The 12,380-nt window shown below is 35.1% G+C and overlaps 1 protein-coding gene across 9 annotated transcripts in view; it reads right to left on the minus strand.

Annotated features, from left to right (window-relative positions):
• LRCH1 (leucine rich repeats and calponin homology domain containing 1) overlaps nt 1-12,380 on the minus strand; it is a 133,343-nt gene that overhangs the window by 14,936 nt on the left and 106,027 nt on the right. For all 9 annotated transcript variants that reach the window (XR_005826379.1, XR_005826377.1, XR_005826376.1 and 6 more), the window contains 3 exons: nt 11,749-11,858; nt 7,665-7,802; nt 5,142-5,219 (listed from right to left, as the gene is read on the minus strand). Coding sequence is in view for 3 of the 9 variants with exons in the window: in XM_040583910.1 (XP_040439844.1) it covers nt 5,142-5,219; nt 7,665-7,802; nt 11,749-11,858 (326 nt within the window). In the remaining 6 variants the exon portion in view is untranslated. The remainder of the gene's footprint in view (nt 1-5,141; nt 5,220-7,664; nt 7,803-11,748; nt 11,859-12,380) is intronic.

The following is a 12,380-nucleotide window of genomic DNA, read 5'->3' on the forward strand; positions in this document are numbered from 1 at the left end:
CTTCTCATTTAGGAGACTGAAATTATTACTACTAAGAACTTTTTAGTTCTTATATACGTATAAATACATATTCTTAATCACTATGTTTATGGACTGATTTTTTATGTCTATGAAGCTATGTAATTAAATCATACAGCTGCCAAAATCATGCACGCAGAATAAACACAGTAAGTCAGAAGTGGAATGACAAAAGCATAACCAGCTATTTGTGTGTACAAACCACCCTCATTCTAGACGCTCCTGCAGTGACTGTGAACAACATTTCAAAAACCAACCTCCTCAAATTTTGACTCTGGTAAAAAAAAGGCAAGAGTAAGTTTGCATAAGTGCATTAAAGAAAGAATGAAGTCTGTAGGGCATATGCACTATACTCAAAACACAAACGAAAGGGACCTCAGAATTATGTTTTCAGTACTCCAGCTGACAGCAGACCGAACCACTTAACCCCACACTGTAGGCCAAATAGTGTACATCACCGAGCCCAGAACAGAAGGGTGGAGGAAAGGAGTCATACCTGATAAAACTTACTGCAACTTCATGGATGTCTCATGATGAAACTATGGAGAAGTAACTGATAATGTGAATTGATCAGATGACAAGCATAAGTGGTAATGCAAATATACCTTGCATTAAAGCGAGAAACATGATTACCAGTTGAGCAACTCATAGGTGGATAGAAGGTAAAACACCTGACACACTCTGCTTGGTCGCTTTTTTAACTTTGTTCTGCCAGTTTTAGCATACAATAGCCTCCTGTTTTTTTCTGTTTGTTTTACTTAACTGGCAATTCCTACACTAACACAAGTCATGCCAATTTTTAGAATAATTCCGGCTGACACTGGAATATAGTGGACCTAGTTTTCAGAGGAGGTGTTGAGACACAGTAACAGCTCCTGTTTGCAGGACTCAAAAGTCACAGGAGAGGGCACAGCTAAGCTTTTTGTGGTCTGAATCTTCGTACGATGATTTGAGATCCAAAAAGCCATTTCTTACCATCACATTCCTTTTTGTTCAGTATGTGTACACCAAGTAGCTGATTGAAAATTGAGAGGTGAGGCAGAAGTCTCTTCATTCCCACTCGAGAAATAACTTATCCCACTAAATTGTGCTGCACCATTACTTAGCATGCTGGAACACAGAAGCTCAATAAACCATGCTGTAACAACTAGCTATGAAAGATCTCATTTTATCACGACCTTTTATCATTTTATCAATTACCATTCTAGTGTTAATCATGATAACACGTCTATCTTTTTTTCAAGCTACATGAAGACTGACAAGATGTGTCTGTGTATGTGGGGAAAGACTGTCTCCTTTTCTTAAAAATAACTCTACCTAATTTCTCTGACCTGAAGAGAACCCGTAAAGGGCAAAAGATGGTCAAGTGCCTAAACTTTTAAAACACTACATTAGTGTAAGTTGCAGACCATAAAAATTGTGTCTTTGTAAAAAGATAGCTTGTGCATTTGAGCTTACATTGAAAATACTTTGTTTAATTTCTTTTTTTACAAATTGCTTAGAAGGTCATACTTTTGATATTCTATATTTGTTTGTGATTGAGAGCTAGAAGATATGCAGACCAAAACTTACAACTTTTACCTTGCAAATAACATACTGCATTTACAGTTTTGTTTTGGTCTAAATCTCACTTGAAATAAAGTAAAATTCAGCTCACCATAAATCAATTATTTTTTTCCTTTTGACAAGAATATTTGTTAACATGATTATATGTGCATAAGAAAAAATGCTCTGCAATCTGGATTACCAAGAATAGCAGCTACCAAGAATGAAAGCTAAAGCTTAAGTTATTGATTTACAGGTTGAAATGGGAAAGCCTATTACTTTGATACTATTATGAATACATATATATATATATATGCGCTACTAGTATGATTCTCATGTGGCAACTGACAAGTTGAAGAAATGTATACAAATACTTTCATCTTAATTTATGTATATCGTTACTGGTTTTATGAAAGAGCAGTTGAAACCAAAATACTTTTTTAACTGACATACTTTACATAACTTTACACACATATTCATGCGATAACAATTCAGATTCTCTTGATTGTTTTTAATACGTTTGGGATGAGATGTTGCTAAGAAGAGTAGAACTCCAAATTGACAATTCAAAGGCCATACTTACACACAAAGAGAAATAAATAAAAAAAATAGCTTTATTTTTTAAACACAGAAAGCACAAGAGTTTGGGTGCAATATAAGTGGGTAAGCATTAAAGGTAGTGTCAGTAGTGGGTTCGTATGACACTGACAATCTACACCAGTGAATGGCACCACCCAACTGCTGCATGTCATTCTGAAAAATGCAGTAGGACAGGCACCCCCTACCTATCACACATCTACTGCCACTTGCTTATTCAGTCTGTATCAGCCAAAAATTAGGAGTGTTTGTCATTCTATTGGTATTACAGAGGGGATTAGGCAATTTGACAGTTTTTAGTTAGTGTAAAATAAGGTCTTTTGTACTTTTATAAGCAACACAGATTGTACCTTTCTTGTCATATACCTCTTGAGGGGCATAACAGACATGTTCTGAATCTTCAGTCTTTCAGATGGCTTATCTGCCACCAGCACTTTCTCACACTAAACAAAAAGATTTGTTTTGTCTCAAAAAATCCTTCCGGGAAAAGCAATTTTGACCCAAGGACTGAATGCTGAAAACCACAGAAGTAAAGAGACCATGCACATCAGCACAACACAGTAATTGCTCAGCTGTTTTCTTGGGTTTGTTTTACATGATTTCACAGGATATTATTCTAAACCTGTGGAGTTCAGGAAATAGCATGTACTCTATTCCATTCATAAATAACTGAAAACAAACCAACAGGAACTTTGACAACTTTAAATCCTTAAAAAAAACCATGCAGCAGAATTTAAAATTAATTCTCAGGAACATAACATGGACGTAAGTATCACTGAAAGGCCTAATACCTATGGCTATGAGGATCCATAAGTGGAACTTATCACTTTCCCATAAGATGCTTATTTTTAGAAAAGGGAATAATTCACTGCAATCCTTTTACTGGTTTGTTCAGAGATAGTTAGGCAATATACAACTCATCAACCTGAAGCAGCATTAAACACACCATCTGTAGTTCTTTAAAAACTTTGACAGATGACAGTTATACTTGCTGTCATACAACTTTGTATTCCTAATACACATCCCTCCAACACCCAGCAAAGTTCCACCATCTACCAGCCAGTGCCGCAAAAGGATGGATTTTCACAATATATAGGAAATACATTTGCAAATTACCAAAAGCTAATCAAAAAGAATATTTTCGGAGCACTTAAAACCTAATGCAAATTTACAATTGAAGGCTGTTCATTTAATGTTTAAGTGATGAGGTTTTCCCCTCAAAAGCTTAAGTTAATGATTGTTTAGATAGATATAGGTAATTTATAAATCAGACTGGTAAGATCTGGCCTTGTGCTTAAGGCTCTGTGCAACTCTGCAACAATTATGCTTTAAAATAAAAAGATCCTTAGAATTTCTACACTAATTTCAATGGAACCATTAAAGAGGCGGCGTATAAATATATAAAAATGTCAATTCACAGAAAAGAAAAAGGTATTTTTCCAGAAAGCTTACTTATAGAAATTTAAAATTAAAAACCTCAGAATAAAGGCTTAGCTTACCCATCTGTAATATGGCACTGCAAGGATCTTTATAAATATTTCTGTTCTATTTCCATTTCTGAAAGGTCTCTTGACAACAATGAAAACAGGTCTTGGTCTTTTCTTTCCCAATAGACTATATCCAAAAACCCCCAACCTGTATTCTAATTAATTGAATAATTTATGATGCATCAGAAGACAATGAATTTTGGGGCAGCTTAACAAATGCTCACATCTACAAGCCTACAGCACTGAGATTTTGATCTTCTTTCAAATTTTACTTTTCATACGACATCATTCTAAGATCATAAATTACATAATTACAAGAATCAACCACTGCAAGTTAGAGACCCAGCCCATTATACTGAATTCTCAAATTAAATTTATGATGAACCATTCGTTGGAGCTGCAAGATAAAGTCTCTCCCTCAAAATTCCTACAAATAGCAAGAATGATCTGTCACTTTTGCTGTCCTCCAAATAAAGTGCTAATATAGATAAAATATAAAGAATTCAAACTGGAATTCTTTCCCAGTCTGAAATCCTTGCATTATTACCTGCTCCCCAAGGAGTGGTGGGGGACATACACACTAAATATCCTTTTGTTTCAGCATTCTTGAAACACAGACTAAAAAGAACTCAGCCTTCATTATGCTGCCATATGTAGGCAACAGTGACAATAAAACATGCAGTTTTCATGTATTCAGATTAAAAAGAACTTGTATAACACTTTTACCTTCTTTTGATAGTCATGTATTTGAAATTAGCTTTTCCTTAATAAGTATTTCTAGACCATAAGGGAGTCTTTGAAATATTCCCAATGCAATTCCAGAATTCATAACATTAGTTATAAAGATATTTTTCCTTACTAATATAAGAATAAATTACAGGACGAATGCTGCTATTCCTAAATGAAAAGCAGAAAATACCAAGAACTGCAGTGTTCCTATTGCCAGCTTCTGAAACACATCGACATTACAGACCCTCATATATACTTTCCATACTTAACAGCGGTTTTCTTCACATCACTGCAGAAGTGTTTCATTACAAGAGATGAGTATGTTATTAGTCAGTTTTATAATGCATACAATAGAGTACTTAACATTGTAAAATAATATATAACTAATAAGAATGAAGTCCATACTCTAAAAGCACTAGGTAAAAATGCAATTATGTTGCACGATGAAAACAACTGGTAAACTTCTGCCCAATTACAATATTACACATTACCTAATTACCACATTCCTTTTTTTTTTTTTCCCCATGGCAAAGATAAAGAGGTATTGGGATAATATTGAATTACTACTTTAAGACAAAAGTTGCAATTTTTAAGTGCTCTGGCATGAGCCACTTAAATGCAGTAAATACCATTATTTAGATATTTTTAAATTATATGTCTTTATTGTTAAAAAATTGTAGTTCATAAAGTTATCCTTCAGTTTTGAAGTAATTCATGTGTCTTGCATTTTTTCTCATCTAGAAATAACAGACTTAATTAAATTACCTCTGGTATCCCCAGTTTTCTACACGCATCCAGAAAGTTCTCCACATTTCTCCTGCATTTGGCCATGCTAAGTTTAGGCTGTAAAACCAAGAAAAAACAGTTTATGGCAAAAGAAGTCAAAAACATTCACTCAGGCAATTCACCTATTGCATTATTCTTGTATTGACGCACTATTTTTGTTTTTTTTCCTGAAAACAATGCATAAAATTGTGCTCAAATTTTTTTCTACTGCTCTAAAAACATCATGACTACAAATACAATCTGAGTACCTAAGTTGTGGATGCCATGTACTTTTACCTATTAAAGTCACCAGCACATTTAGTTCTCCACTTGTTCACATCCAGCTTATGAGGTTCTAACGCCTGACTCTTACAATGATTTGTGATAGACGACATGGATTTTCCGGACAGTAAGTAAACTGATGAAGGATTTTAACATACATCATGAAGAACAAACTTAACTGTAATTAATAGGCTCTTTTGAATTTTTTTTACATAGTCACAAATGTATAGTAGCTATAAACAATTTTAGTGTCTCTGAAGGAGAAATTTCCTATTACTGTAAAATTTCAAATACATCCATAATTTGTCTCAGTCAGGACTAATTTACCAAATACTTACACAAATATCATGTTACTAAAAAAAACCCCCTAAACAAACTCAATATTCTACTTTTTCAATGCAAGATGTGAAACAACGGTAATTCCAGAATATCCACTAAAACCAAGAATTCACTATAATAGCAGGGACTTTAAAGAACTCATTTTCTAGGTTAAAGTAATTTCAAAGCTGTTTCAAGCAAGAGATCATCATCAATATAAAGTCGGAAAAAAGTGAAATTTGATTAAATAGATTTGTTTTTTCTTACAAAAACCAACAGAATATTTTTATCAATTTAAAAAAAAATAATCAGCAACAAAACTTAAATTTTTGCTCCAGAAATTCAGGTTTGCATGGTTTTGTGTCCTTGATTCATCTGGGATAGAGTTAATTTTCTTGTTAGTAGCTGGTGCAGTGCTGTGTTTTGGATTTGGTGTGGGATCAATGTTGATAGGAGGACACTGATGTTTTTAGTTGTTGCTGGGTCAAGTCAAGGACTCTTTAGTTTCTTAGGCCCTGCCAGTGAGAAGTCTGAAGGGGCACAAACAATTGGGAGGGACACAGCCAGGGCAACTGATCTGAACTAGCCAAAGGGATATTCTGTACCATGGACGTCATGCCGAGTATTTAAGCTGGGGGAAGGAGGAGGAAGGGAGGGACATTCAGCATTATGGTGTTTGTCTTCCCAAATAATGGTTATACATGACAGAGCCCTGATGCCCTGGGGATGTCTGAACACCTGCCTGCCAAAACTAGTGAATGAATTCCTTGTTTTGATTTGCTTGCATGCACGGCTTTTGCTTTACCTATTAAACTGTCTTTATCTCAACCTACAAGTTTTCTCACTTTTACTCTTCTGATCCTCTCCACCACCACACTGTATGGGGAGGGTGTGAGCAGCTGTGTGGTGCTTAGATGCCAGCCAGAGTTAAACCACAACATTTGGCGATATCATATTTTCACTAAAGAGAGAAGTAATTTAAAATCTAGCAACAGCAAAAGAAACTCCACTAAGACCATCTGATAAAACATCTTTTACTTAGTATCTGTCTTCTTGGAAGTTCTTATAGATTGCCTCTGAAATCCACATGCTATTTCTCAGAATCAAGTATTAGGCTGTACACAGCAAATTATTGCCAAACATGTACATTAAAAAAAAAAAAAAAAAAGAAAAATACAAAAGGCAGGTAGTCTAAAACCATACAAAACCTCTTCAGAACCAGAATGGTATCAGAAATCTGGAACAGTGATCTGTCCAAGAAAAAGACATCGATAAACAGAGAAAATACTAAGAAAATGGAGTTTCAAGAAATGCGCACACACAGATTACATCAATTTTATGTCTTGAAATCACCAGATCCTTAGGTTTGGCAAGCCAATATTAAATCACTACAGTGCATATTTACAATCCGTTCTGTCTGCAGGTAAAAGGAATAATTTCCACATTTAACCCAACAGGAAGAATATGCTAAGTGCTGTAAGTGCTTTAGTAACATGACACCTGCTAAGCCAGACATTGCTAAAGTTAACCTCATATTTTTTCAATCAACAAACGAGGGGCTAATTTTCTTTTAAAAAGGGTCTCCTAGGATAAAACCTTGCAATCATAGTTCTGTACTGTACTGAACAAAAAGGCCATTATGAAAAAAATCTGATCTGTTGCTAGATCAGAGAAAGGCAGGATGATTTTATTCACTTACACATGTGTGTGCATACATACATACACTCTACATATATGCAAAATAAGACATATAAATTAATGAACATTAGAATTTGTAATAATGTAAATGTTGCCCCTAACAGCAAAGAATATTCATTGAACAGCAACCTGCTTTCTGTAACCAAATATAATTTGGCAATGAAACAGTAATTTTTTAAACATTCCTCCCCCCCAACCCAATGCAGCAAGAAACATCCAACTCACTACTGCTGGTGAAGGTACATGAATACTTCCGACAGACCGAGGACGGACGTGATTTACTAAATGGCAAAGAACTACACCATCCATCAGAGCAGACCCCAAGTCTTCAGGCAAACAAATCTTTAGTCTTGTTTCAATGTTCTGCAAATGAAGAACACATGCACAGTTTAATACACAAATGGATGAAGGGGAAAGAAAAGGGAATACATATCCTCATCTTCTCCTATGCTGTAGTGTAGACACATAGCCAGTTTTGGAGTCCTGGTTTACCTAGCAACACACTTTCTTTACATAACTTATTCTTTCAAAACTAAAAACCAACCTCCTCTGCACTATTGATCACTGAATTATGTAAACTTCTTCAAAAGAACTCAACACTTCAAATGCTGCTGTCATAACATGCGGGGTTTTTTTATATACACATAGAAAAACACATATGCATGCAATTAGCCATGTGATTCTGCTACATGTGGCTCCTTCCTTTCACCATTCTCCCAAGTCTTCTACTTATCCATCTCAAAATTTCTTTGAATCAGAACTACTTTGTGTGAATCACTGTACAAGCAGAGAATAAAAGGCAATCTTTCCCTAGTAGCTTAAAAATTACTTAGGAAGCACTAGGGTGATCAGAATGAATTTCTGGATACCCGTTAAGTAAAACTGAAGTCTCACTGAAAATAATTTGATATTGCAAAATAAAACACTTTGAAAATATTTGAGAATCTTCCATAAAAAACACCTACAGTACAATTGTTACATATGATGAGTTTCCTAAATTGTGCTCCAATCTTGAAAACATTCCAACACTATACTTAGATATAACTCTTAGGTTAACTCTCAGAGGCAATAACTTCCATTATCTTAAATAGGTATTTCTTATTCCTAGTTGGACCTCCTTAATGTCATTACTCTCTATTAATATATTACTGCAATCTATGCTGGGTGTTTTAGACAAAAATAGATTATTATCATTAGAATCAAAGGAGAATGTAGGTTGGAAGGGATTTTTGAAGATCACCTGGTCTAACAAATTGGAAGTGAGATCAGAGCTTTGGTTAGTTAAGTTCTGGATATCTCAGAGAAAGGGAGAACCCACAATATCTCTAGGCAACCTTATTCAGTATTTTACCACCCTTATTGCAAAGAATTTTCTCCTTATAGCTACTTGAAATTTATGTCTCTGAAATCTGTGCCACTGCCTCTCATTTTTCACTGTGCATCTTTGAAAAGCCTGGCTTCATCTTCCCTATTACTACCCTTCAAGGCAGCTGAGGACAGTTACATGATATTCCAAGCACTCTCTTCTCCAAGCTCAAGAAATCCAGCTCTTATTTCTTCCTTATAGATCCTTTGTTTGGGTGCCCTCACCATGAAGCAGCTTCCACAGAACTCACGCTGGAGTTTCATTATATTTTCCCAGTTTTTCTCCTACTAGGCACACTACTCAAGTACTCACATGTATGGTCTCACAAGTGCCAGATGGGCAAGTGCATCGCGTGCACTAATACAATGTTTTGTTTTCACCTTGGATTAATTCATAAATTAGAAACCATTTTTGGTATATGAGATATGTACAGAAAGAATTCATTTTGAGACTTTTCCCCACATCTGTTACAAACAGGTTTATAGAAATTAATGAATTAAAAGTGCAGCTACAACACTAGTTCTATGTAATTTCCTGTTGGAGTTCATGGTTTGAAACTAGGTTTAATTAAAATGAAAGATTTCAAGAAGTGGATCAATTCTCTTTCAATTTCACCACCATTGAAGAACTGCTCTCTTTTTCAAAAATCATTCACACTGCAGCAGCAAATAGCTTCACTTAGCATGTCAGAACTATTGAATGTTTACCCTTTGAGTGGCAAAAATCAACCAGTATTTCTTCTAGACTCTACTGCTCAAGTGTAAGTGGCAAATTACTCTAGAAATGACAACTGTCTGAAGTGACCGTGGACGTATACAAAATCAAACAGTGTAAAAATAAATATGTCTCTGAAGCAAAAAGTTTTATGAAATGGAACATTTTCTGTAAAAACACATCATTCTAAAGAAAAGGGGGGAACGTATGGAAGAAACACCAATGTTCTCACAATATATGGCTCATGTGAAGCACTTGAGCTAAAGGTAATTGTGCATTTCAATTTCTAAATAAGGAGCCCAAGTACTGTAATAGTTTTTCCTTCTCGTTTAGTGCCCAGCTTGGCTAAAGATGCAGATTTTGTGGAGTCTCACTTAATTCTAACATACCATGAAACAATTCAAAAGGAAAATATACTAACAGATGGATAGGTTTATTCAGTAAGTATGAATTTAATGACTTGCGTGTTCTGAGCTATCTGCTTGTACAGTACATAATGAGATGTCCTGGAGATTACTTCTCTCACTAAAGGACCTGGCATACCAGAGTGAAATTTATCAATTCAAAAAAATCTCACTATGTGCTTCCAGACAGGGTCAATCTTCTAGTTCTTACCATCACTCCTTGACTTGTAATCAACGCCTTCTCACAAGAGACAACAGAACTTTAATTTCAGGACACCATGCTTCAGGGTAAGGGCAAAGGACAACAGTGCACAGAACTGAAGGTCAATAACACGTTAAGCCAGTATTACTGGTAATACCTGATACTAATACGGTGTAGAAAGATCCTTATTAAGTCTCCATTATCATGCCTGATACGGTGAATAACCTTGTTCTGCTGTTCACTGTGAGGATTGACTGAACTAGTGCACAAGACAGGAACCTCGAGGACACTATTTTTTTAGAAACAATTACTTGGGGACTTGCTACATACTTGTGGCAACTTAAATGTAAAAAGGCGCATTGATGCTTCCGACTAGACTACACTCAGATGAACTACATCATAGTGCAGTTTATTACTGCTACTTCTATTTTCTTCTCTGTTACCAGTAAGTCTCTCTCATCTAATTCCTGTATCTCGCCCCTTTAGCATCTTCCAAGTTTAGAATTGGTAATATACTACATTCAGATAATTATGTTGAATCTCCAACAAGATCTGTTCTGTTCAAAAATTCAGCAAGACGAATTAAGATTAATCTAGACTTAAAACAGGTGATGGCAGGAGGTAATAAAATAGAGATCTAAAAGTCTTCATAGTTCTATATTAAATGAACCACTTCTTAAACGCTATTGGTAAGGAGGAAAAAAGTGAAACCTGCTTCAAAATTAAAGAATAAAATACACATTAAAGTAAATTAATAATTTTGTAATTAGTTATTCCATGAAGCTAATGACATAAGAGCTAATCATCTTGTAATTTGGTTACAATATCAAAGTCACCTACCACACCTTCAGGATTTGCACTGCATTTAGGAGTGCAACAATACCATTTCTTCTGTTGGTAACATGACATAACTAGAAACCTTGACAGGTTCAGGTTCGCAACACACCTTGCAGCAAAAGTTGTCTTTTTTTTTTTTTTTTCCTTTCTTTTTGACTCAAACAGGTTTCACACAAACAGTACTACCTACATATTAGCTGTGTAATATAGACCCTGTGCAACGACATGCAGCAATTTTTGCATTAGGCTTTGGCTTCTATATTGAAGATAATGTACCAGGAAACCATCTTGTATATTCTTCAAGTGGTGAAATATTCATTTCATTTCTAAGAAAGCTGTTTCAAGCATTAGCCATCTGCTTTTTAAAAGAAGTTTCTAACTTCAGCTTTAACTAATAAATTTCATTATACCTTTTACTTGCTGTACTGAAGACTTCTCCAGCTGTTTGGAAACAATTTCTAGACCTCTCCATCTTTTAAGTGATCACTTCATTGCTTCTGATAAAATTAAATAAATTGCTAATTCCACCAGTGCAAGACATGGTGTTTAACTGTATGTCATTCAGGTAACTGCCATTATTATTTCCCATTTTTACAAAACCTTTCCTAAAGTACTGACATCTGACAGTGATAAAGCTCTTCAGGAATAGTCTCATCAATGTGATTTGCAGAAGTAAAAAAGGTTAAATGAGGCAGTATAATATTCTCCTACTTAGACAACTTTCCAAAATAAAAATTAAAAAATACATTCCATTAGCACAAATGAATTCTACCAACACTCACATACCTCACGCAGCTGTTCCACAAGCTCTCTCTCTTCTCTCATCTGCTCCATTTTCCTTCGGATTGTAAATTGTGGGTCTATTGATTCCAAATTCCTTTGTGGTCTTAAGAACACTATGATTTAAAAAACAAACAAACAAACAAAAAAAAACAACACAAAAAGACAGACTTTAGTTTAAAAACTTAACACCTTGACTTATTAGTTTCTAAATGAAGCAAAATACTTAGGCACTGCCTCCAGAAAAAAATGTTAGAAAATTTTTCTGTCCTCAGAAGGACAGAAAAATCTGATCTGAGATTTTTTTAGATATTGCTCTGACTGGCATCCTGAACCATCAATGGAATAGATAATTTTTCAACCAAATCCAAACCTCAACCAGCAAGTTTTGTTAGATGATTAAGCACCAGCACTGTCCCTTAGAGATTCTGATCTGTACAAAACTTAGTGTGTAACATGGCAGGAAACACCTCTTTTTAAGTAGAACCCCCTCCTACAAGATGCTGAATTGTGCAACAAGCTGTGACAAGCATCTTCCAACACAGGACAAACTGCTTACTGGAGAAGGTTATATTAAAAAACCAAAAAACACCCCAAACCACCCACCAAAGACCAATGTAGGCAGACTTAGCCATTCA

This window comes from Falco naumanni, chromosome 2, assembly GCF_017639655.2.
Source record: "Falco naumanni isolate bFalNau1 chromosome 2, bFalNau1.pat, whole genome shotgun sequence".
NCBI lineage: Eukaryota > Metazoa > Chordata > Aves > Falconiformes > Falconidae > Falco > Falco naumanni.